The sequence below is a fragment of the Hyperolius riggenbachi genome, chromosome 12, assembly GCF_040937935.1.
Source record: "Hyperolius riggenbachi isolate aHypRig1 chromosome 12, aHypRig1.pri, whole genome shotgun sequence".
Taxonomy (NCBI): Eukaryota; Metazoa; Chordata; class Amphibia; order Anura; family Hyperoliidae; genus Hyperolius; species Hyperolius riggenbachi.
In genome coordinates this window covers 116,222,346-116,250,225 of record NC_090657.1, presented here as the reverse complement: position 1 = coordinate 116,250,225, position 27,880 = coordinate 116,222,346, and the positions used below count along the sequence as shown (strand labels likewise).

The 27,880-nt window shown below is 44.3% G+C and overlaps 1 protein-coding gene across 2 annotated transcripts in view; it reads left to right on the top strand.

Moving 5' to 3' along the window:
* The window catches only part of GGA3 (golgi associated, gamma adaptin ear containing, ARF binding protein 3), a 257,926-nt gene that overhangs the window by 137,420 nt on the left and 92,626 nt on the right, over positions 1 to 27,880 (top strand). For both annotated transcript variants that reach the window (XM_068261937.1, XM_068261936.1), the window contains exons 6-7: positions 23,079 to 23,182; positions 23,266 to 23,346. In XM_068261937.1, coding sequence (XP_068118038.1) covers positions 23,079 to 23,182; positions 23,266 to 23,346 — 185 coding nt within the window. The remainder of the gene's footprint in view (positions 1 to 23,078; positions 23,183 to 23,265; positions 23,347 to 27,880) is intronic.

Here is a 27,880-nt window from a genome sequence, read left to right as displayed (position 1 = left end):
ATCTGCAAATTTTGATGACAGGTGGTCTATGAGGGGGCGAATTTTGTGGAACCGGTCATATGCAGGGTGGCCTTTTAGATGACAGGTTGTATTGGGCCTGATCTGATGGATAGGAGTGCTAGGGGGGTGACAGGAGGTGATTGATGGGTGTCTCAGGGGGTGGTTAGAGGGGAAAATAGATGCAATCAATACACTGGGGAGGTGATCGGAAGGGGGTCTGAAGGGGATCTGAGGGTTTGGCCGAGTGATCAGGAGCCCACACGCCTGATCTGATGGGTAGGTGTGCTAGGGGGTGACAGGAGGTGATTGATGGGTGTCTCAAGGTGTGATTAGAGGGGGGAATAGATGCAAGCAATGCACTGGCGAGGTGATCAGGGCTGGGGCCTGAGGGCATTCTGAGGGTGTAGGCGGGTGATTGAGTGCCCTAGGGGCAGATAGGGGTCTAATCTGATAGGTAGCAGTGACAGGGGGTGATTGATGGGTAATTAGTGGGTGTTTAGGGTAAAGAACAGATATAAACACTGCCCTTGGGAGGTGATCTGACGTCGGATCTGCGGGCGAACTATTGGTGTGGGTGGGTGATCAGATTGCCCGCAAGGGGCAGGTTAGGGGCTGATTGATGGGTGGCAGTGACAGGGGGTGATTGATGGGTGGCCGTGCCAGGGGGTGATTGATGGGTGGCAGTGACGGGGTGATTGATGGGTGATTGACAGGTGATCAGTGGGTTATTACTGGGAAGAACAGATGTAACTAATGCACTGGCGAATTGATAAGGGGAGGGTCTGAGGGCAATCTGAGCGTGTAGGCGGGTGATTGGGTGCCCGCAAGGGGCAGATTAGGGTCTGATCTGATGGGTAACAGTGACAGGTGGTGATAGGGGGTGATTGATGGGTAATTAGTGGGTGTTCAGAGGAGAGAATAGATGTAAACACTGCGCTTGGGTGGTGATCTGATGTCGGATCTGCAGGCGATCTATTGGTGTGGGTGGGTGATCAGATTGCCCGCAAGGGGCAGGTTAGGGGCTGATTGATGGGTGGCAGTGACAGGGGGTTATTGATGGGTGGCAGTGACAGGGGGTGATTGATGGGTGATTGACAGGTGATCAGTGGGTTATTACAGGGAAGGACAGATGTAAATAAAGCCCTGGCGAATTGATAAGGGGGGGGGGGTCTGAGGGCAATCTGAGCGTGTAGGCGGGTGATTGGGTGCCCGCAAGGGGCAGATTAGGGTCTGATCTGATGGGTAACAGTGACAGGTGGTGATAGGGGGTGATTGATGGGTAATTAGTGGGTGTTTAGAGGAGAGAATAGATGTAAACACTGCGTTTGGGTGGTGATCTGATGTCGGATCTGCGGGCGATCTATTGGTGTGGGTGGGTGATCAGATTGCCCGCAAGGGGCAGGTTAGGGGCTGATTGATGGGTGGCAGTGACAGGGGGTGATTGATGGGTGGCAGTGACAGGGGGTGATTGATGGGTGATTGACAGGTGATCAGTGGGTTATTACAGGGAAGAACAGATGTAAATATTGCACTGGCGAATTGATAAGGGGGTGTCTGATGGCAATCTGAGCGTGTAGGCGGGTTATTGGGTGCCCGCAAGGGGCAGATAAGGGTCTGATCTGATGGGTAACAGTGACAGGTGGTGATAGGGGGTGATTGATGGGTAATTAGTGGGTGTTTAGAGGAGAGAATAGATGTAAACACTGCGTTTGGGTGGTGATCTGATGTCGGATCTGCGGGCGATCTATTGGTGTGGGTGGGTGATCAGTTTGCCCGCAAGGGGCAGGTTAGGGGCTGATTGATGGGTGGCAGTGACAGGGGGTGATTGATGGGTGATTGACAGGTGATTGACAGGTGATCAGGGGGGATAGATGCATACAGTACACAGGGGGGGGGTCTGGGGAGAATCTGAGGGGTGAGGGGTGATCAGGAGGGGGCAGTGGGCAGGGGGGGAGATAAAAAAAAAAATAGCGTTGACAGATAGTGACAGGGAGTGATTGATGGGTGATTAGGGGGGTGATTGGGTGCAAACAGGGGTCTGGGGGGTGGGCAGGGGGGGTCTGAGGGGTGCTGTGGGCGATCTGGGGCAGGGGGGGAGAAATCAGTGTGCTTGGGTGCAGACTAGGGTGGCTGCAGCCTGCCCTGGTGGTCCCTCGGATGTAAACGGATGTAAACATTACAAAGTGTATTATACACTTTGTATGCGGCGATCGCGGGGTTAACATCCCGCCGGCGCTTCCGTATAGCCGGCGGGATGTTGCGGCGGGCGGGCAGTGACAGGCGCCGGCGGAGGATCGCGTCACGGATGACGCGATCGCTCCGCCCATGCCCTTAAATGGACCGCCGCCTCTGTGGGTGAGCCGGTCCTTAAGGGCTCCACTTCCCGGCCGCCTCTGTGCGTTAGGCGGTCGGGAAGTGGTTAAAGGATTGGGAAGGTATAAGAGAGAAAAAAAATATTACTGTTTTGCAGAAGAGAGAAAATGTCTAAAGTTGTTGAACTCTTTTTTTTTTTTGTATGAATTAAAATCCTCATTTGTGGTGGTGTATTTTTTTTCCAATTCCATTCAGCTACTCTAGAGCAGTGTTTCTCAACATTTTATTGGTATGTACCCCTTTGAAAACCCTGTACTCACCAAGTACCCCCTAGCATAGTAAACATTATCACAAGTACCCCTTGACAAATATATATTTAATCGTAGTACATAATAATTAGTTCTAAACAATTTCCAAGCATTTACTATTGGTTTTAGTTAGCTAAAACACTCATTTGGTGTTTAAATAAGATTTATCATTTTCTAAAACTCAAAATTTGTTATTCTTGAGTAAGGATATCGAGTACCCCCTGGAACCATCAGAAGTACCCCTTGGGGTACACGTACCACACGTTGAGAACCTAGGCTCTAGAGCAGTGTTTCTCAACATTTTATTGGTATGTACCCCTTTTAAAACCCAGTACTCACCAAGTACCCCCTAGCATAGTAATCATTATCCCAAGTACCCCTTGACAAATATATATTTAATCCTAGTACATGATAATTGGTTCTAAACAATTTCTAAGCATTCACTATTGCTTTTAATTAGCTAAAACACTAATGTGGTGGTGTTTAAATAAGCTTGATCATTTTCTAAAACTTTAAAATTGTTGTTCTTGGTTAAGTAAATCAATCCCGAGTACCCCTTGGAACCATTAGAAGTACCCCCTGGGGTACGCGTACCACACGTTGAGAAACTAGGCTCTAGAGCACCCTTTCAACGTTTTAATAGGTTTGGTCAGCCAGGATTGGTGAGTGACAAAATAAGGGCGGATATTGGTAAGCGGTGCAACGGCATCAATGACTTGAGAGATTGAGCTGTGATAGTGTGTAGCTGCCAAGTATAGGTCAGTGAAGGATGATGTGAGGAGAGATGCCAGAGACAGATTGCATGTCTAGGTTGTGGTACGGTAGTTTCTGCGGAAATGTGAGCGTGCATGTGCCAGCGAGAAATAAAAGTTTAGTAAATTATGATTGGAGTGGAGCATTAGTAAAATCAGTGATAGAACAGAGACGAGAGAATATGAGATCGGGTGTATGGCCATCAGTGTGTATTGGAGCTTTAGTCCACTGAGACAAGCCATTGAAGGTGGTTAGTGACAGAAGTTTGGTAGCAACAGAATTATTGGTATCAACAGGAATGTTTAAATCACCCATGACCAGGGCCTGTTTTCTTATTAAAGGGAACCAGAGACAAACTGCAACTACGAGAATTGGCTCCCGTCTACGTATCTCTGCAGCGGCTGCTGGAAAGATACGCAAAGAGCGCACGTTTCCAACGCTAGACTGGCTCCGACTGACGGAAGAGCGGGGAGCTGGTTCTTGTAGCTGCGGGCAGCGGAGGACGGCGGATTGGGATCGATCCGTGCATATGGGGCTGGAGGAAGCCCCAGGTATGTATAAAATCTTTTCTTTAGTTTGTCTCTGGTTCTCTTTAAGCAAGGTGAAACTTTTGCATCAGGCGCAGAGATTACAGGGGTAGCATATTTGTACTGTGTAAGCACGCAGTCAGAGTAGGAGGAGAAGCGAGAGGAGAGCAAGGTGAAGAGGTCATCATTGGGGAAAAGCAGATTGTTGTGCTGTGTGAGGAGTCTGACAGTGAGTGAGGGGGGAGGCAGGAGAGCAGCAGAAGGGAGGAGGTGGTACTGCTGTCCTGCCTGAGGAGGAATGAAGTGGCTGAGATTAAGCAGTTTGTTTGTCACAGACTCACAGCCAGGCAGTGTGCTATTGTGTTGAGCTGCAGCATGTCATTTAAAAACATTAAATGAAGCATAGTAAATTGTCTGGTGCTGTGTGACCATTCCAAATCGGGGGGGCAAAAAGTCTAGAACCGGCCCTGCCCATGACAATGGTAGGGATTTCAGATGACAGGAACTGGATCTAGGCAAACAGAAGCAGGGCCTAGAGGGCGGTAGATAACTGCAATTTGGAGGTTAGAGGGAGAGTATAGTCAGACTGCATGAAGTGAGCGGCTTAAAGGAGCATTTATCAGAGAGGAGAATAGCCACACCACCACCATGTTTATTCCCACTTCTAGGAGTGTGATTAAAGTGGAACCCCGCATAAGGAAGAGGGGCAGCAGGTGAGACCGTGTCGGAAGGAGTCAGCCAAATTTCAGTGACCCCAAAGAATGTGAAGGCACTGGACGTGAAAAGATCATGGATAAAGGAGAGTTTGACTGAGTGGGCATTCCAGAGGGCAGCAGAGATAGGTGGGTGAGGAGGGGGAGAAGCAGAATATTAATGAGGATATGGCAGGTGGTATGTGAATGTGGTTTGGTGTTAAGGTGATTAGTAGGGGAGAGTGAGAAGAAGTGAGGTTGTACGCTTCTGAAACATTTGAAAAATCTAATCAATGTACCACACACACGTGTTCAATTTTTCCCCAATTATGAAAAAAACATTGAAAACTTGCTTGGTTCTATACATTAAGACATTGACAGAAAAATCCACCACTACCAATATACTTATATTGAAAAGAAAAAAACTCGATGAGATTTCTCAGACACGTAAGAAAAAAACTTTTGATTTTTATTTACAATACTTTTTATTGAATTGCCTTAAAGGAATACTATCGATACCCAAGTGTTCTAAAATGACAGTGTGCAAATAATGTCTAAGTAGCTGTGTAAACATTTTCCTACTTTTCATGGTAAATATCAGTGGCAAAAACTGTAATTTATTGAGGGTAGGATTTAGCTATATTGGGACAAATCAATTGCAGAAGGGGTGTCTGCTTCAATGCACAGCCAGAGTTGCATATCAGACTACAAAAAGCAAATATCAAACATCAAACTCTGAAAGCAAAAACAGTTACATTTCCTCTGCTCTCTTCAGACACTTCAGTCAGAAACAGAGCTCCCAACAGCTGCAGCTCCTGTGTCCTGTCTCTCTCTGTCACACACAAGAGTTACACATAGAGTTAACTGATCAAGTGTGAGGGGAATTTCCCCTCTCCTCATGGCTCAGTCAGCCGTCAGTTTTGGCGTCAGGAAACTTTGAATGTATTTTGCTAACAGTAAACAAAGAGGTTGCTACTAAAATGTAACACGAGAAGTCCTCAGCACCACGTCAGTAATGTATAGCTCTTTTATTAAAAGAAATACAAAGAGATAGCCATAGCAGCGACAGACGCTGTTTCGGACAAAGTCCTTCCTCAAGCTGTATCAGGCTCTCTCTGAAATACAATCCAATTGCTACTCCTATATATACTAGCTGTCAAAACGACATAACCAATCAGGATGCAGGGTATATGGAGGACCTGATGGGGAACTGCAAGAAAGCCAAGTAAGCTACACCCACTAAGATAAAGAGCCAATCGCTGTCAGACCCAAAAATTCAAATATTCCCTTACCTCCTCCTTCCAACTGACAAAAATGTAGAGGACCTGATGGGGAACTGCAGCTCACTCCCCGTGTGCCATGCCAAAACACTTCCTGGAACGCATGCGTAAACGTAAATATACGCGTCAAAAAATCCACATGATTACATGCGTACAAGTGTCTGCGCATGCGTAAAAATGTCCGCATGAATCCCAAAAGTGGGAAATAGAAAAAATGCAAAAAGGCACAATAAATATGTACACAAATATAGAGCGTACAATATGCAAAGTGATGATGGCATGACAATAGGGGATATCAAAAAACCATGCTAACCTACATTAGCCAAAGTATGTTCACCCATAAAAAATTAATGGATGAAAAGTGGGCCTATCTGTGAATATCAAAAGTCAAAATACAGGTTCCCCCATATCCTATCTGCATCCCGACCACATAAAAGAGACACACATTACAAATATTAGAGCCATAGATATAAACCAACAACCCCTTACACTAAAAAAGAAAGAGATTGTGGATCACAATATATCACAAGCATGCCACCCCCCAACCTCCACCCATAACCAAGCTAGACCAAGTATCGAAGACAACGGAGTTAGATACAAAAAGAGAGATCATAGTCCCTGTTAAGTCCACTATTACCCAGTGCTCCCAGGCGTTTAATCCAGAAAGCTTCCCTCCTGAGAAGATCCTTCGCTCTATCCCCCCTAAAGTCGCTGGGAACCCCATCTATGACTTTAACTCTCAGTTGCGAGACCGTGTGGCGGCATACAGTAAAATGCTGAGAAACAGCTTGTTCCATATTAAGTGTTCTAATAGCAGATTTGTGAGAGGAGATACGTTCGCGCAGCCGTTGTGTGGTTTCACCCACGTACACCAACCCACAAGGGCATCTAAGCAAATATACAACATATGAAGAATCACAGGTGTAGAGGCCCCGTATAGAGAACCTCTCACACCTGGATGGATGCGCGAACGTATCTCCCCTCACAATATGGCTGCATAAATGGCAGCCTAAACACGGGAAAGTGCCCCTTCTAGAGGTCACCGCAGGGATAACAGGCCTAGATTTAATTTTATCTCTTACTGTAGGGGCCCGCTTAAATGAAAAAAGGGGCGGATAGCGGAACTCCTCAATATGAGGAAAGGATTCTTTCAAGAGGCCCCAATGTTTCCTCACAATAGACCCCAGCTGATTGCTGCAGGTATTGTAACGGGAAACAAAGGGGAGTCTTGGCCCAGAAGAACGTTTCTTACGTGAAGGCAATTCATCTAAGGTATATTCAGGATAACCTCTACGCCTAAACTTATCCCTCATTTCCACAATACGGGTCTCCCTGACGGCAGGATTAGAGACAATACTCCTGACTCTACCCAACTGGCCACCCGGAATATGTTCACGGGTAGACTTAGGATGAAAGCTGGTAAATTCCAGCAAAGAATTTCGGTCAGTTGGTTTGACAAATAGATCAGTTTGGAATGTCATTCCAGAACGGATTACCATAGTGTCCAAGAAGGCAACACGATCGGGGTGCACATGCGCCGTCAACCGAATACTCGGACAGCTCTCATGAAGATCATTAAGGAAGACCGCCAGGGCCTCCTGGGGCCCCCTCCATACGCAAAATATATCATCGATATATCGTAACCAGCACACAACATGCCTACGATAATATTCATGAGTGTAGACAAATGCCTCCTCAAAGAGGCCCATATAAAGGTTTGCGTAGGAGGGGGCCACATTTGATCCCATGGCGGTCCCCCTGCACTGTTGATAGTATACGCCCTCAAAGACAAAATAGTTTTCCTCCAATATAATCTTAAGTAGAGAAATAGCAAATTTCCTCTGCCCCTCAGAGAGATCCGATTGGGTAAGTAAGAACCAATCCACAGCCTCTACACCCCCATCGTGTGGGATGGAGGTGTAGAGGCTTTCTACATCAAGAGTTACCAAATAAAAATCAGAAGATCCGACATTCAACAACTTCAACTTATCAAGGAACATGGTTGTATCCTTGAGATATGAATCTAATAATACAACAAACGGTTGCAATAACTTGTCCAAAAATTTGGCCAAAGGGACAAAAATTGAACCTACCCCAGCCACAATGGGTCTCCCCGGTGGCTGGTGTAGGTTCTTATGGATTTTCGGTAGCGTATAGAATTGGGGGGTTGCAGGGTGGTCACATAGTAGAAACCTACGCATATCCTCATCTATTATATTACTAGAATAGGCCTGATCTAAGGCAGTCTGTATTCTTCTGCGTATATGGTGAATAGGATCACCAGTTAGTCTCTTATAGACATCAGATTGACTCAATTGAGAGGAAATTTCTTCCTTATAGTAGCTCGTATCTAGGACCACCACTGCTCCCCCCTTATCAGCCGCCCTAATAGTGATGTTAGAATTCGCCTGCAGTCTCTGAAGAGCAATCCTGTCAGATTGATTCATGTTGGACCTATATTGTAAATGTCCACTACGAAAATTGCGCTCCAGAGATTGTATATCTTCCAGAATTCTTGAAGCGAACATGTCAATTGCAGGGTTGCTTGGCGGAGAGAAAGAACTTTTATTTCTCAGGCCAAATTCTCTAGCTGAAAAGGTTCCCTCCTCAGAGGATCGAGGTCTAGACAAAAAGGAATTATTAGCGAAAAAAACTTTAAGTTTGACGTTGCGTAAAAAACGGAAACACTCCTGTTCAATGAGGAAAAAGTCAGGCGGATTGGTTGGACAAAATCCAAGGCCATGGTTCAATACTCGTAACTCCGTGTCATTCAGTTGATAACTGGATATATTTACAACTAACGGAGGGTCTGATTCTTTCGTTCTCTCAAGTTCATCCTGTTGGATGATGGCATGCGTACTCCGTCGTTGTTGTTTCCGCTTGAATCGCTTACCACCACGTCGTTTTTTCGTTGGGAGCCACTAGCAGCGCTATCATCAGACGACATCGGGGCATCAGTAGAATTATCACCTCCACCAGATCTAGGTGCCCGTTTGGATGTATGTCGAGGTTTCTTTGGTTTTGATACAGGAGGCCTTCTGCCCCTACCAAATGAGACTTTTTGCCACGCATACACAAAACCAGACGTGTAATCGTTACTGTCTCTCTGGAACTTCTCTCTTTTCTCCACCTCTGCCATCGATTGATAGATCTCTAGTTTCGATTTCAATTGCTCCTGGAAACCGGTAAATTCCTCCGCTACTAAAATGTATACACCAGTACTTGGCAGCACTTCCCAAACAATTCCTGTGTCAATTGAAAAAAAAATATGTGAATCAATAGTATTCCTTTAAATCGGTTCATTTTATTGCATGGTGTGTGGCCACCAATTGGGCAAGGTTTCATTAATCTGTTGTAAGACAAATTAATGCAAGCCACTGCAGGCTGCGTAATCTAATATTTTAACAAATGGACTTATGTGAACATGCCTATGCCTGGTCACTTCTCATAGTTTAAAAATTGTCTCATTTGTTGGCTATTACATAACCAATCAACTTTCAATTAGATATATCGAAGCAAAGGTCGATCACTAGTATAATTGCTAGAAAACGTATAAATCTTTATTATTACAACACAGTAAAAACTAATTAAATTAATGTAAGCAGCAGAGCTCTGTGCAAATATAGCTGGCCAGCTTCAATAAACATGCATACCGATTACCCCCTCCCCCATACACAGTCACCAATCCATCTAATTCGATCTGTACAATCTGGTAAATGGTCCAATGTATGACCGGCTGCTGGAAAACATTGCTACTTAATAAACGGGATGGAATAATTCCATCAAGTTAATCTTTGTATTAATGCATCAAAGTGTTGTATTAGTGTATAGAACTAGCACCTGGTCAAATAAAATTAATCCAAAATAAACAATGGATATGTAGTATCTCTACTGATCTATCTTGTAGACCTCTCAACACAATATAGTACACATATAGCTGACATGTTATGGGGCACATGGATGCAAGTGTGATATCCATACCGGACTACCCCACTGACTTCCCAACAGAATATATGTGTTGATATAACCATGTATCTCACCCTTTCCTAATGCACGTGAATAGTCTGTGAGACAGTAAAAAGGCTGTTTAGGTACTTGCGCTATGTAGTGCATCTGATGATTTTCAATGCTGGTACTGAGGGATTCCAGGGTAAGATGCCACAGCTTTTCTCAGGCCGCTCACAGCTGTCCGTGGTTACATGCGGCTGGTGGTGTGTAGGTGAAAAGGGCTGGCCAGTGACGTGATGCTCTGCCCACCATTAATCTGTTGTAACTTAAAAAAAACATGATACTGGACTGAAAGTTTTACAATGCTAATGCTAACTTTATTGCTTCATAATTTTCATTGTTCAAATGCATGTGTCATAAAACTGTGCGGTTTTGCAGCATATTAACAAAAAGCACATATTCAATGAAAACAGGGTTTTAGCATGATTACACATGCTAGATGAAACTTGTCAGAGGCTGCCAACAACTAGAGCCTTGTACACAGTATCAATTATGATTGGCCAATTTTACCACCTCCATGTACTATGAGAGCCAAAAGATTTTGAATACTATGAGCAGACTGTGCAGGTAAGCTCCCATACTACATGGAGGTGGTAAAATTGGCCAATCATTGGCCAATTATAATTGATAGTGTGTACAAGGTTTAGGGATCGTCCATGAGATGCAAACATTTCCAAGTTGATGCATATTAATGCACATTTTTATGCAAATATATGCAGCTTCAAAATGGACCAATCAGTTTAAACCTGGGTTTAAATTGATTGGACCATTGTCAAACAGCATATATTTTCATAAAATTGTGCATACATTTGTAGCAACTCTGAAATATTTGCATCTCATTGATCGTTGACCTACCAACAACGACCGCCTCTGCTGAGAACTTAGCGTATGCTCCCAATGTCCCTCTGACATATAGGCCAGAGATCAGTCTGGCAGATAGACTGAGTTGAGCGCATTGCTCTTTCCAACATTGCAAGCCTGTCTGTACAGCCTTGGCTCTGCAATGTCGCTGAAAGGGATGGAATGCTGATCCCTGCCAAATGACATGTTTCATGTGTGTACTATGAAGCAGGTTATTTTGGCACTGATCGCTGAAACTAGGCGCCCTAGAGCAGCAATGTAATGCTGCACGGGGCGCGTAACTGTAATTTGGAGCTCCGGCGGTTGCCGGATCCCGAATTACATCTCCCTCCAAGTTGTGACAACTCAGAAGGGGAATAGTATTTAACGTCGCCGGGGAGTTGTCCTACATACATAAGTACGCGTGTTCTAGGCTTTAGGGTTGCATCACACTGCAAAAGCTTTTTAACCACAAGTGATTTGAAAAGCTCTTGCTAACAGACTCATATCTAGAGAGGTGCAGGCATGGCTAGTGCCATGGGTGCCACAACACCATGGGCACCTAGCCTGCCCCCATGCCACCGCTGTCTGCTGCACTGGTCCCGGTCCGGATGCCACCCCAGCCGCCGCTGTCTGAGCCCTCTCTTTCTGTTGCTCACAACAAACCTCAGAATCCACACCGACAGTCGAGCCAGAGACTGCGCACACACTGCACACCTAGTATAAACTGCCTCTCAGCACCCAGTGTACACTGTGCGAGCAGCACCCTACCTCCCAGCCAGCAGCACTCTACCTCAGCCAGCAGAACCCTACCCCAGCCAACAGCACCCTGCCTGAGCGTGCACCTGTTGTTTTTATGGGGCCGTACTACCCAGATATGCCTCTGCTTGCTAATGCAATGCTGAGGGTGATTTTTATAAAATCACATTGCTCCGGTGAGAACACACACATAGCATTACATTAGCAAGGGCTTTAAAATCACAAGCACTTAGAAAAGTGAACCAGCCCTTAGGGCTCGTTCATACTAGGGGCGTTTTCGGCTTTTTTCAAGTTCAGGCGATTTTTAAAATCGCCCCCACAAAACGCTTGTGCAATGAATGTCTATGAAAAGGTTCATATCAGCGGGGTGCGTTCAGCAAAGCAGTGCCTGTACCGTTTTTGGGGTGTTTTTGCTATAATGGAAGGTATCAGAAGAGCGCTAAATGCTCACAAAACCGCTGTATTGCGTTCGCGTTTTTTAGAATAAATACATTGTATTTATTCTTTTCCGGGTCAGAGTGTTCAGTTCCTGGCCGCTCTGCCAAAGCGCTTTTTCAAAAAACACAGCGCGCAGTGGAGCGCCGGGAGGGGGGGACACACAAAAAAGCAAAGCTTTTGCGGTTTCATTTTTAGGTGTGAATGAGGCCTCAGTGTGATGGAATGCTGTACTGACTACAATGGGAGCTATGGTACTAGGCTCACTTGACTTCACTTTTTAGCAGCCTAATTTCTACAATTGTTTTGACTTGCAGTTTTCACAGAAGATTATCTTTGAGTTTTTCATCATGTGATCATTTTCTGTTAAATAGGTTTGTGACAGTTTTTTTTTTTTTTTAAATATCTAGCTTCTGAAATTCGTAAAATGTATTATAGTAATAATGGTTTGTTCTCTGAGCATGTAATCAGGAAAATATAAACAATCTACCATATTTACTTGAGTATAAACCGATCCGAGGATAAACCAAAATACAGTTTCTCCTTCAGGCACCAGGCAAATTGTTTGACTCGAATGTAAACCTAAGGTGGTCAAACTCCTTCCCCACGTCCCCTTGCAGAGTACTGGCAGCAGAGGCAGTAGAAAAGCATCTTACTCAAATGTGGGGAGGGAAAGTGGGTGGCATCTAGACACCTGGGAAACATGCTTTGTGAAAGGATAGGCAACCACCAGAGACCAGGTACACTATATGGGAGGGAGGAGGGGAGGGGTGCCCTACACACCAGGCACACTATGTGAGAGGGAGGGGGTATCATATGACTGGAGTATTGTTCTGGGGGGCCTTCAGGAGCAAAGCTACTTTCGTGCACAGCCCCGCTCAGTACGCGCGCAGTGCACCGCTGCCCTGTAAACGTTGCACCCGGTGCGGCGAAAACGGTGCATCGGGTGCCCCCAAAACGGCGCATCAGTGTGCTGCTTCAGGGGGCACCTGATGCGTGCGACGTTTACAGGACATCGGTGTGACGTTATTGTCGCACCACGCACTATTACCGGTGCGCTGCGCGCACACTAAGTGGGGCTGTGCTCGATGTGTGGGCGCAAACCTCCTAATTCCGTGGTTTGCGCCCACTACCTCTTAAGGCTCACTAACCGGCTTAGCGCCGGTTAGTGAATCAAGTTGTATGAATGTGGACAGTGCACAAAAGTGATATCTCTATTCCATTTTTGCAGCAAGGAAAACAAAATTGAATGAGCTGTAATAAGGATTGGGTATACAGCTTTTTTAAAGAGACACTGAAGCGGGAAAAAAATATGATATAATGAATGGGTTGTGTACTATGAATAATTACTAGAAGATTAGCAGCAAAGAAAATATTCTCATATTTTTATTTTCAGGTATATAGTGTTTTTTCTAACATTGCATGATTCTATAATATGTGCAGATTACCCAACACTCAGCATTCAAAATGATTCTTTCAGAGCAGTCTGTGAACTAATGACCTCTCCTCTGGCAGAGAAAAAGTAAACAGTTCAATAACACTTGAGATAATAAAAGTCAGAAAACAGCCCTCTCCACGACTTTGAAAGTCATAGAGCTTAATGGCTTTTTTTGCATAGAGATAACAACTGGAGTTTCTTAACTCCTCCTGTACTGGAAACAATTAGACTGATGTATCTGATCTTAATGTTTTATTTCTTAGCTGTACTACACATACAAATCATAATATCATAATTTTTTTTTCGCTTCAGTGTCTCTTTAAGTTCACTGTCCTGCTTTATTGTGCAATTTGTACTGTGTACATGGCTTAAGAACTGACATTTTAAATGGGTAGGATTGATGCTAACAGCTCCTTCCCCTCCCAAGCCAAATACAGGAAAGGGGATAAAAGAGTCTTTAACCACTAAAACAAGAATGTGATGCAGAACAACCTTTATGAATTATTTGTTTAAAGTTTGAATAAAGCTGCACACACAAATTAAATATTTGTCACCTAAAGCAATCAATTTGTTTTGAAGTGAGTACTCTACAAGTGCACTGATTGACTCCCTGCTGAGCAGTTAGTTCTGGTTTATAGGAAGGGTGGCTCAGTAACTGGCAGCGTGCTGAAAGGACCTCTCTCGCGAAAATCTTAAAATTTAAAATATATGTAAACACATACAATTAAGAAGTACGTTTCTTCCAGAGTAAAAATGAGTCATAAATTACTTTTCTCTTATGTTGCTGTCACTTACAGTAGGTAGTAGAAATCTGACATTACGGCCAGGTTTGGACTAGCCCATCTCCTCATGGGAGGTTCACAGGGGTTTCTTCACTTTCAAAATGCACTTAGTGAATGGCAGTTGCTCTGTCCAACTGCCAAAAAAGTGTACGGTGAGCAGGGAGGCTGGCCAGCATCTTTGTATAAATCTCTTTCAGGGAGTGACTTTATAAAGGACAAAGGTCATGCTGAGAATCCTGTATGGAGAGATGGACTAGCCCAAAACCTGTTGCTTCTGTCAGATTTCTACTACCTACTGTCAGTGACAGCAGCATAGGAGAAAAGTAATGTATGGCTCATTTTACTCTGGAAGAAACGTACTTCCTATTTGTATCTGTTTTAAATTTTAAGATTTTTGCGACAGTTCCGCTTGAAAGACTATAGAGGTAAGGTGAGATTGTTCTTCTTGCTGGATCACTAGAGGGCAAACCAGTGACAGATCAGTAGAGGCGAGAGCAGTGATATTGGGAGACACCTGCAGATTCTCAGGTACTCAGCTGAGCCGATTGCATGTGATCATTTCAGCTGTAAAATATGATACATTATTAGCTAAATAAATACATTAACCCTATCAGTACTAACAAATAAACCCCCTTAAGGACCAGAGCTTCCCTAGTGTTCTAGTGGTCACCATACGGTTCCCTGGTGTTTGGTGGTCTCCCATATACAGTGGGATGCGAAAGTTTGGGCAACGTTGTTAATCGTCATGATTTTCCTGTATAAATCGTGGGTTGTTATGATAAAAAATGTCAGTTAAATGTATCATATAGGAGACACACACAGTGATATTTGAGAAGTGAAATAAAGTTTATTGCATTTACAGAAAGTGCGCAATAATGGTTTAAATAAAATTAGGCAGGTGCATAAATATGGGCACTGTTGTCTTTTTATTGATTCCAAAACCTTTAGAACTAATTATTGGAGCTCAAATTGGCTTAGTAAGCTCAGTGACCCCTGACCTACATACACAAGTGAATCCAGTTATGAGAAAGAGTATTTAAGGGGATCAATTGCAAGTTTCCCTCCTCTTTTAAGTTTCTCTGAAGAGTAGCAACATGGGGGTCTCAAAACAACTCTCAAATGACCTGAAGATAAAGATTGTTCACCATCATGGTTTAGGGGAAGGATACAGAAAGCTGTCTCAGAGATTTCAGCTGTCTGTTTCCACAGTTAGGAACATATTGAGGAAATGGAAGACCACAGGCTCAGTTCAATTTAAGGATCGAAGTGGCAGACCATGAAAAATCTCGGATAAACAGAAGCGAAGAATGGTGAGAATAGTCAGTCAACCCACAGACCAGCACCAAAGACCTACAACAGACCTGCAGATGGAGTCACTGTGCATTGTTCAACCATTCGGCGCACTTTACACAAGGAAATGCTGTATGCGAGTGATGTAGAGGAAGCATTATCTCCGCCCACAGTACACACAGAGCCACTTGAGGTACCCACAGACTAGCACCAAAGACCTACAACATCATCTTGCTGCAGATGGAGTCACTGTACAGGAGATGCTGTATGCAGAAGAAGCCTTTTCTCCGCCCACACCACAAACAGAGCCGCTCGAGGTATGCTAAAGCACATTTGGACAAGCCAGCTTAATTTTGGAATAAGGTGCTGTGGACTGCTGAAACTAAAATGGAGTTATTTGGGCAGAACAAGGGGTGTTATGCATGGAGGAAAAACAACCCAGCATTTCAAGAAAAACACCTGCTACCTACAGTAAAATATGGTGGTGGTACCATCATGCTGTGGCCAGTGCAAGGACTGGGAATCTTGGATTCCACTCAGTATCAGCAGATTCTTAGGACTAATGTCCAGGAATCAGGGACAAAGCTGAAGCTGCACCGGGGCTGGATCTTTCAACAAGACAACAACCCTAAACACTGCTCAGAATCCACTAAGTCATTCATGCAGAGGAACAAGTACAACATTCTGGAATGGCCATCTCAGTCCCCAGACCTGAATATAATTGAAAATCTGTGGTGTGAGTTAGAGAGCTTTCCATGCTCGGAAGCCTTCAAACCTGAATGAACTAGAGATGTTTTGTAAAGAGGAATGGTCCAAAATACCTTCAACCAGAATCCAGACTCTCATTGGAACCTACAGGAAGCATTTAGAGGCTATAATATCTGCAGAAGGAGGATCTACTAAATATTGATTTAATTTATTTTTTGTGGTGCCCAAATTTATGCACCTGCCTAATTTTGTTTAACCACTTGCTGACCGCACCATGCGAAAGTGCGGCGGCAAAGTGGCATGCCCACGACCACGTAACTCCAATTGGCATCGGGTCCTGGGACTTCAGCTGGCCGGGGATCACGCGCTGTGACGCGCGCGCATCCGCCGGCTATAGGCTCTGCTCACCCATGACGTCGACCCGCCGGCCGATCGGAAGCGCCGGCGGTTTGTCGCCGCTATAGAAGCGTATAATATTCTTTGTAATGTATACAAAGCGTATTATACAGGCTGCCTCCTGCCCTGGTGGTCCCAGTGATCGAGGGACCACCAGGGTAGGCTGCAGCCCTCCCTGTCTGCACCCAAGCACACTGATCTGCCCCCTGATCGCCCACAGCACCCCTCAGATCACCCCCCCTCCCCACCCCCCAGACCCCTGTTTGCACCCAATCACCCCCTATTCACCCATCAATCACTCTCTGTCACTATCTGTCAATGATATTTTTTAGATTAGGTCCTAAACTGCCTGATCACCCCCTCAGATCTTCCCCAGACCCCCCCCCCCCCCCCCCCCGTGTACTGTATACATCTATTCTCCCCTGTAATCACCTGTCAATCACAAATCAATCAATCACCCCCTGTCACTGCCACCCATCAGCTCAGACCCTAACCTGCCCCTCGTGGGCACCTGATCACCCGCCCACACCCTCAGATTGCCCGCAGACCCACCCTCAGATCACCTCCAAAAGTGCATTGTTTACATCTGCTCTCCCCTCTAATCACCCAGTGATCACCCATCAAACACCCATCAATCACTCCGTCACCACCTGTCACTGCTACCCATCAGATTAGACCCTAATCTGCCCCTTGCGGGCACCCAATCACCCGCCCACACCCTCAGATAGCCCCCCAGACCCCCTCTGATCACCTCCCCAGTGCATTATTTACATCTGTTCTCCCCTCTAATCACCCACTGATCACCCATCAATCACCCCCTGTCACTACCTGTCACTGCTACCCATCATACCCATCAGATCAGACCCTTATCTGCCCCTTGCGGGCACCCAATGGTCTACGCACCCAATACATCACATGCCCATATTCTCTGCTGCCATGTCCAGGTCACGATTTGAGAACATCCTGTGCTTCCTGCACTTCAGTGCCAATACAACCTGTCATCTAAGAGGCCACCCTGCTTATGACTGGTTGCACAAAATTCGGCCCCTCATAGACCACCTGTCATCAAAATTTGCAGTTGCTTATACCCCTGAACAGTCATTTTGAGGCATTTGGTTTCTAGACTACTCCTCGCGGTTTTGGGCCCCTAAAATGCCAGGGCCATATAGGAACCCCACAAGTGACCCCATTTTAGAAAGAAGACTCCCCAAGGTATTCCGTTAGGTGTATGATGAGTTCATAGAGGATTTTCTTTTTTGTCAAAAGTTAGCGGAAATTGATTTTCATTGGGTTTTTTTTCACAAAGTGTCATTTTCCACTAACTTGTGACAAAATATAAAAGCTTCTATGAACTCACCGTACTTCTAACGGAATACCTTGGGGTGTCTTCTTTCTAAAATGGGGTCACTTGTGGGGTTCCTATACTGCCCTGGCATTTTAGGGGCCCAAAACCGTGAGGAGTAGTCTAGAAACCTAATGCCTGAAAATGACCTGTGAATAGGACGTTGGGCCCCTTAGCGCACCTAGGCTGCAAAAAAGTGTCACACATGTGGTATTGCCGTACTCAGGAGAAGTAGTACAATGTGTTTTGAGGTGTATTTTTACACATACCCATGCTGGGTGGGAGAAATATCTCTGTAAATGATGATTTTTTTTACACACAATTGTCCATTTACAGAGAGATTTCTCCCACCCAGCATGGGTATGTGTAAAAATACACCCCAAAACACATTGTACTACTTCTCCCGAGTAGGCGATACCACGTGTGGCACTTTTTTGCAACCTAACTGTGCTAAGGGGCCCAAAGTCCAATGAGTACCTTTAGGATTTCACAGGTCATTTTTGTTTCAAGACTACTCCTCACGGGTTTAGGGCCCCCAAAATTCCAGGGCAGTATAGGAACACCACAAATGACCCCATTATAGAAAGAAGACACCCCAAGGTTTACCGTTAGGAGTATGGTGAGTTCATAGAAGATTTTATTTTTTGTCACAAGTTAGCGGAAATTGATTTTTATTGTTTTTTTTTTCACAAAGTGTCATTTTCCGCTAACCTGTGACAAAAAATAAAATCATCTATGAACTCACCATACTCCTAACAAAATACCTTGGGGTGTCTTCTTTCTAAAATGGGGTCATTTTTGGGGTTCCTATACTGTACTGGCATCTTAGGGGCCCTAAACCGTGAGGAGTAGTCTTGAAACCAAATGTCTCAAAATGACCTGTGAAATCCTAAAGGTACTCATTGGACTTTGGGCCCCTTAGCGCAGTTAGGTTGCAAAAAAGTGCCACACGTGGTATCGCTGTGCTCGGGAGAAGTAGTATAATGTGTTTTGGGGTGTATTTTTACACATACCCATGCTGGGTGGGAGAAATATGGACAATTGTGTGTAAAAAAAATCTCATTTACAGAGATATTTCTCCCACCCAGCATGGGTATGTGTAAAAATACACCCCAAAACACATTATACTATTTCTCCTGAGTACGACGATACCACGTGTGACACTTTTTTGCAGCCTAGGTGCACTAAGGGGCCCAAAGCCCTATGAGCACCTTTAGGCTTTACAGGGGGTGCTTACAATTTAGCACCCCCAAAATGCCAGGACAGTAAACCCCCCCCCCCCCCCCCAAATGACCCTATTTTGGAAAGTAGACATCCCAAAGTATTCAGAGAGGAGCATGGTGAGTCCGTGGCAGATTTCTTTTTTGTTTGTCACAAGAAAGCAGAAAATCTTTTTTTTTTTTTTTTTTTTGTCACAAAGTGTCATTTTCTTCTAACTTGTGACAAAAAATAAAATCTTCTATGAACTCACCATGCCTCTTAGTGAATACTTTGGGATGTCTTCTTTCCAAAATGGGGTAATTTGGGGGGTATTTACACTATCCTGGAATTCTAGCACCTCATGAAACCTGACAGGTGCTCAGAAAAGTCAGAGATGCTTGAAGATGGGAAAATTCACTTTTTGCACCATAGTTTGTAAACGCTATAACGTTTACCCAAACCAATAAATATACACCTATTGGATTTTTTTTTTTTATCAAAGACATGTAGCACAATAAATTTGGACAAAAATGTATATAGAAATTTTACTTTATTTGAAAAATGTCAGCACAGAAAGTAAAAAAAAATCATGTCTTTTTTGATGAATATAGTAAAAACTAAAAATCACAGCAGCAATCAAATAGCACCAAAAGAAAGCTGTATTTGGGACAAGAAGAGGATGTAAAATTCATTTAAGGGTAGGTTGTATGACCAAGCAATAAACCGTTAAAGCTGCAGTGGTCTGAATGGAAAAAAAGTGTCTGGCCCTTAAAGGGAACCTTAACTGGTGGGGGAAAAAATTCACTTACCTGGGGGCTTTCCCGAGCCTCCTGCAGCCGTCCTGTGCCCGCGCCGGTCCTTCGGTGCCCTCCGGTCTCCCTCCGTAGCTAAGTTTCGTTTTCAGACGACTGCCAGTCGTCCTCGGGCAAAGCGTCCTCTTCTTCCGCATTCCCCGTCGTAAAGAGCCATAAAGCGCGTCCGCATGACATGTTTTGCGTCATGCGGACGCGCTTTATGGCTCTTTACGACGGGGAATGCGGAAGAAGAGGTCGCTTTGCCTGAGGACGACTGGCAGTCGTCCGAAAACGAAACTTAGCCGCGGAGGGAGACCGGAGGGCACCGAAGGACCAGCGCGGGCACAGGACAGCTGCAGGAGGCTCGGGAAAGCCCCCAGGTAAGTGAAATTTTTTTTCCCCACCAGTTAAGGTTCCCTTTAAGGGGTTTTATGACTACAGTCCTTAAGTGGTTAAACAATTATTGCACACTTTCTGTAAATCCAATCAACTTCATTTCACTTCTCAAATATCACTGTGTGTGTCTCCTAGATGATATATTTAACTGACATTTTTTATCGTAACAACCAACGATTTATACAGGAAAATTATGACATTAACAACGTTGCCCAAACTTTCGCATCCCACTGTATGTCCTTGATGTTTAGTGGTCCCCATACATTTCCCTGGTGTCTAGTGGTCCCCATAAACTTCCCTGGTGCATACTGGTCTCTTATATGTTTTTCTGGTATCCAGTCATCCCCTATAAGTTTGCTCAGTGTCTAGTAGTCCCCTATAGATTTGGTGCCTAGTCATCCACATAAGCTTCCCTGGTGTCTAGTGGTCTTTTATATACTCTTCCCTGGTGTCTACTGGTCTTCATAAGCTTCCCTGGTGCCTAGTGGACTTCTTAAGCCACTTTATGCAGACATTGGCAGCAGTATTTCTCACCTCCTCAAGTTCCTCTTGAGGCAGAGCGATGCTGGGTGCTGCCCTGAGCATAGGGTAACGGCAAACTTGGGGAGAGGTGAGTGCCATTCCCCTTCTGGTCCTGCCTTTAGTGACCAGTATGATCAGCACAATCATAGTGGTCACTTTGATCAAGAGCCACTCAGCATGGCTCTTAATCTGTGCAAGGAGATGTCAGCTGTCTAGTGACTGCTGAATTTCCCCATTAGGTGTGCGTGGACACAGCCTAGAAAAAATTGATGCACTGGCAGAGATAGGAGGACATAAACGGTGTTGATTTCAATAGGCCATGTCCAGAACTGGTTAAAGAATCAGGATTTCAAGATGCCAATATTTTTTTACCTGCACCCTGTATGTTAAAGGAAATCTTAAACACACAACTTACATACAGTACGTTTGAACATCAGAAGGAAATGCGGACATTACATTCAAAGACTGATCATTAGATGTTGTTCATTATGCTATCAGTGTTTCTGAGAAATTCTTGTGTGCCACACCAGACAAATCTTGTCTAAAGGTGGCCATACACTGCCCAGTTAGTTGGATAAGGTAAGCAATTGATATCTTTAGCTGCCTGCACCCCTACCACTTTCCCAGCTGTATTGACCTGGCAAACAAATGTTCATATTTTAATTTATATACGATTTAATATGCTGATCATTATATCTATCGAAAATGATATATATTTTTTTTTTACTAGATTCTTATTACATCTGATGCTTACATTTAATCCATTGAAAAAAATGTATTACCGTAGTTTATGGCTAGCTTAATATTAATCGCAACATTGCAGCTACATTTGCTACTGCTTAATGCAATACCAAACCGTGCTGCTGTCGTGCTTGTGTACCACTTCTGCCTACTATTGTTTATGCTCCAACTATAATCTCTGAGTATTTATTAAAATGTTTATTTTTTTTAAAAAGTCATTTTTATTTTGTTTCCTGTAAGTATTTAACCACTTCAGGATCACAGGTTTTCTTCCCTTAAAACCAAAACAACTTTTACATTTCAGCGCTCCTCCCATTCATTCACTGATAACTTTATTGCTACTCATCACATGTGAATGATCTATAGGTTGTTTTTTCGCCACAAATTAGGCTTTTCAAGGGTGATATTTTATTTTAGTAATAATGTTATTCTCTATGCATTTTAAAAAGAAAAAAGAGAAAAAAATGAAAAGATACACTATTTCTATATTTCCAACCATAAAAAAAAGCAAGGGAGGCTAGGATTAGATCAGGGTTGATCAGGGTTAATCAGGGTTGATCAGGGGTATATAGTCCTGGCATATTTATTTATAAGTCCTGGTATATTTATAAAATCCTCTAGGTGGCAGTCAGAATACAAGAAAAGAAGATCCAGTTACCTTGTAATCCTCTCAGGAGTGATTACAAGGTAACTGTATCTTCTTAAAGAGACACTGAAGTGAAAAAAAAATGATATAATGAATTGGTTGTGTACTATGAATAATTACTAGAAGATTAGCAGCAAAGAAAATATTCTCATATTTTTATTTTCAGGTATATAGTGTTTTTTTCTAACATTGCATCATTCTCTAATATGTGCAGATTACACAACACTCAGCATTCAAAATGATTCTTTCAGAGCAGTCTGTGAACTAATGACCTCTCCTCTGCCAGAGGAAAAGTAAAAAATTAACTAACAGTTGAGATAATAAAAGTTAGAAAACAGCCCTCTCCACGACTTTGAAAGTCGTAGAGCTTAATGGCTTTTTTGTATAGAGATAACAACTGGAGTTTCTCAACTCTTCCTGTACTGGAAACAATTAGACTGATGTATCTGATCTTAATGTTTTATTTCTTAGCTGTACTACACATACAAATCATAATATCATAATTTTTTTTTTCGCTTCAGTGTCTCTTTAAGTGCTGGCAACATTGTTTGTAAACCTCACAAATGAATGAGCACTGCTATTGGCTTATAGCAGTGCTCATTCATGGTTACAGGCATCTGATTGGTGATGGGAGTAATTACTCCCATTCATCAATCCCACCCAGAGATAAATGAAGCTGGTGCACGCGCATGTGCACGCACGGGGGCGCGCACCCGCGGGCGGGAGCGCGGGAGCGGGGGCGCGCGGGAGCGCGCGCGCGATCGTGTCTGCACAGCACAATAGCGGCAGGGGCGTTTATCAACGCCCCTGATCCGCTCATTAAGTCAATAGGGGCGTAGTTATGCGTCTGGGAAATCCGAAAGTGGTTAAGCTGTGTTTTTAATTTTAACTTTTATTACGTACTCCAGGTATTGTTCTGTCAGACCCAGTAATCCCAGTGGATCTCACTCTGATTCCATCGCCTCCAGTCCGACCTAAAAATCCAATTTTTGATGATGATGAGAGATCTAAGGTAGGGTAGAGATTGTGTGTCATATTTCTCACACTTTGCTTATTCCAGTTTCCTTAAACAATATATGTACTTTACTGTTTCAGCTATTGGCCATATTATTGAAAAGTAAAAATCCAGATGATTTGCAGGAAGCCAACAAACTAATTAAATCAATGGTCAAAGAGGTAAGCTAACTTAAACTTTGTGTAAACTACAACAACAACAAAACATTTGTAAAGTGATTTTCTAGCGCATAAGCTTGTCTCAGATCAGTACATAGTGATGTGTACAGGGGAAACAATTATGTTATTATAAATGCCAGACTAAACAGATGGCTTTTCAGTTTTGATTTAAAGGGAATCTGAAGTGATAATAAACTTATGAGATAATGATTTGTATGTATAGTACAGCTAAGAAATAGAACATAAGTAGCCCAGATAGGAGGCTCATATTGTTTCCAGTACAGGAAGAGTTAATAAACTTCAGTTGTTATCTATGCAAAAGAGCTTCTCTAAGCTCTTCACCCAAGTTTGGTCAGCTACAGTGCTGTTTTCTGAAGCACTTATCTCAACCTGTCTCTCACTGTTTCTTGTTTGTTTAAGGTTTTACTGCAGGAAATTTTCAAGGGTCATTAGATCTGCTCTTTTTCATAGTTCAAAATACAGAGAGTAGTTTGTAAACTGCAAATATTAGAGAATGATGCAATGGTTTAAAAAAAAACACTATATACCGTATTTTTCGGACTATAAGACGCACTTTTTCTCCCCCAAAAGTGGGGAGAAAAAGTCCCTGCGTCTTATAGTCCGAATGTACCGTATTTGGACTTAAAGAGACTCCGTAACAAAAATTGCATCCTGTTTTTTATCATCCTACAAGTTCCAAAAGCTATTCTAATGTGTTCTGGCTTACTGCAGCACTTTGTACTATCACAGTCTCTGTAATAAATCAACTTATCTCTCTCTTGTCAGACTTGTCAGCCTGTGTCTGGAAGGCTGCCAAGTTCTTCAGTGTTGTGGTTCTGCTATGAACTCCCCCTTCCAGGCCAATCTATGCACACTGCCTGTGTGTTATTTAGATTAGAGCAGCTTCTCTCTTCTCTCTTATCTTTTACAAGCTGGATAAATCGTCCTCTGAGCTGGCTGAGCTTTCACATAGTGAGGAATTACAGACAAGGGCAAAGCTGTTTGCAGGAAGAAAAGAGCAGCCTGAAACTTCAGTGCATGAGAGATGCAGGGGGAAAGAAACACACAAATGATCTCTTGAGATTCAAAAGGAAGGCTGTATACAGCCTGCTTGTGTATGGATGTATTTTCTATGTGTGGACATACTGTACATCAACCTACTTCCTGTTTTGGTGGCCATTTTGTTTGTTTATAAACAAACTTTTTAAAACTGTTTTTAACCACTTTTAATGCGGCGGGGAGCTGCGAAATTGTGACAGAATGTAATAGGAGATGTCCCCTAACGCACTGGTATGTTTACTTTTGTGTGATTTTAACAATACAGATTCTCTTTAAGTTTTTTACCATTGTTTACATTCCCTGCAAGTCGCTCTGAAGATCTAGCGTCCTCAGCTAGTTTTCAATGCCCCGAGTCTCCCGACCACGTGGGTAAGTGTAACGAGCCAGCTTACCGATGCATGAATAAGAAGTAAGGACCCTGGTATTCCCTGCACGAGCCGTGTAGCGTACCCAGCTGGTTAACACTGCCCCGCGTCATTGGCTGTAATTGGCTGCGTGCATCTCAAGCTGTCACTTGACTCTTCTCACGAGAACAGGCTTCAGTTACCCTAGATGTGCGAATGCTGTTAGCGGCCAATCAGCAGAATTGTAATGGGCAGCAGGAGAGGCAAGTGACAGCCGGAGATGCGTGCAGCCGATGCACAGTTGCTAATCAGTGGAATGGGACGCGGGGCAGTGTTATGTTAACCAGCTGGGTACGCTAGACGGCTCCTGCAGGGAAGACTTGTTACTTATCTTTCATGCACCGGTAAGCTGGCTCGTTACTTTGTTCCCGCATCCGGTAAGCTGTGGGGATTCCAGGAAAGGGGTGTGACGTGGCTGCTGTGGATTGGTTTACAGCCCTGCCAGTCAGGGCTGCCGCTAAGTGACTGGCCCCAATGGTCCCACCGGCGAGACCATCGGATCCAGTCATTTAGCGGCAGCCCTGACTGACAGAGCTGTAAACCAATCCACAGCAGCCACGTCACACCCCTTTCCTGGAATCCCCACAGCTTACCCGATGCGGGAACAAAGTAACGAGCCAGCTTACCGGTGCATGAAAGATAAGTAACAAGTCTTCCCTGCAGGAACCGTCTAGCGTACCCAGCTGGTTAACATAACACTGCCCCGCGTCCCATTCCATTGATTAGCAACTTTAAACCAATCAGCGGCAGCAGCCATGTCAAACCTCTTTCCTACAATGTGGTATCTGCGATTGCTCAAGCCATTGATGCTCATAGTGAAGCTGCAGCACCTTTCAAGTCACTAGAATCCCGGGGAACATAGAGGTGAGGCTGCAGCCTGCAGACAGCAGCACTGTATCAGCTAATTCCCACACACGCGAGGATGTCTGCTGATGTCGCCCTCCAGTCATCAATGGCATGGAATCAGGGTAATGTACGCTGCTTGCCAGCCAAGCAGCATTTAGCAGCGAGCCTTCCTCCTCCTATTCCAGACACATAGCCCTTCCCTGACTCACATGCAGGCCTCCTTATGTCACTCCCAGCAGATTAACTCCACACACATCACACCAATCCTCATCTGAGGACTCCTGCACACAGCAGACTTGGCATATGGCCACAGGGAGATGCCAGGCTGAGTGCAGAGCTTGGCTGCTTCTGCTAAACCAGGAGGACTTGCTAATGCATCCTTCTTACTACTGACAGCTCCAACTTACAACTGTGCCATAGCCAAATCCATTCTGCTCTTCCTATCCTACCTGGACTGAGCCATAAGGTGCCAATTGATGATACAACACAGGTGGACAGAGGCAGAAACCGGACAGAAGAGGACACAGGAGGAGTACAGAGGAGGGGACACGAGGTACTAGGGGGACATGAGTTACAAGGGGATATAATAATGGGGGGAGTGGAGAAAATCCACAAGATGCCTCTGCACCATGGATGCACCAGGATTCGTTGTTTTTTTTTTTTATTCCCAATTTTTATCCTCTAAATCTAGGTGCGTCTTATGGTCCGGTGCGTCTTATAGTCCGAAAAATACGGGTAACTGAAAATAAAAAATATGAGACTCTTCTTGAGACTCTACTAATGTTCTACTAATTATCCGTACTACACATACAATTCATTATATCATAAGGTTTTTTTTTTAAGGTACTGAGGTGTAGGTGCAGAGTCCTGGGTCGGCTGGTCAGCTGTGCGTGGCCCTATGCTAGCTCATTGTGCAGCACAGGCAACTTCATCTTCACTGCCACCTGCATTTCCTCCTTATTTGTCCCATGATAGTGAGGGCCAACTGTAGCGGAGGGAGGGCTGGGGTCTTCTAATGCCGGCGATGTGGCTGCACTGGGCAAATTGGTGCACGCTTCACTGGGGCAAATCGCCTGAGGAGGCTAATAGGGTGCAGACGGCAGTGGCGGCAGATAGCCGGACGATTGTTCACAGGTGGCGATTGAGCAGATCCCAGCTGCTGCAGGAGTGGAGGCAATGGAGCAGATCGAGGCTGCTGATGGGACCCCAGGAGCCTTGGGTGCCTGCAGTCTGAAGGAATGCTGCTGCCAGGGATTAGAGGGAAGTGTGCAGCTCTGCTAACGGGACCAGGCTGGTGAGTAGGAGGTGCTGTCTGGGCGAGGTCTCGATTCCAGGAGAGGTAGGCCTCTCTTGGAGGTCACTTTAGGGGCAGGCTGAGCTGCACCCTTGCGAGCGAAACTACCTTAAACCTCCTAAAAACTAAAGTTAACTAAAAACTGATGAATGCTAAAAAATTATAAAAAAGGAAAAGTTGTGGGAGTTCTGCATGCCGTGGCAGCTAGTGCAGCGCCATCTTGGCAGAAACAATAAGCACTTGGATAAGTTTAATTGGATCCCCTAGGAAGATAAAGTACCTATTTATCCACTGTGTGCCGATTTTTTTTTCTTTCTTACCTCCACACAACTGGTCGATCCTCCTAGAAAGGTTCAGGTTTATGGCCCTGTATAACAAGCTCCTTCTGTATAACAGCTATGCAGAGGTTTCCAAGCAAGAAGAGTAGTCCTGACTTCTGCTTGCTACCTCTGATACCAGAACTCTAATTAGCAGATGTTTAGAAGTGCCTGGACTACATTTACCATTCCCAGATACATAATACTCTCTCAAGACTCCATTTTCGTATAAGCTCAATTTATTCTTTTAATTAAAATGACTGACTACCGGGATTATTCCCTATCCGTTCTCTCATCCAAATGTCAGCTGTAACAATCTTCCCCACCAGAGCATGAAGGCGAAATCCCTTTCGGCTCCCCCTTTTCCCTAGAGAATCAGGTTTAGGACAGGAACAGCCTATCGGAAGCAAGAAATGTTGGCGCCTGCATCTATTGGACGATTTGGGCGCCCATAGGCGCTAATGCAAATATAATGCAAATATAAATTTGCTATTTATCAGGCGCCAGCCCGTCTAACTGATTTTTTTTGTGTGTTTCAAAGTTAGAACTTTCTCTTTTTGAAATTTTTTTGTATTTACAAATTTTTCATTTTTGAAAATAGTTTTGAAATTTATCGT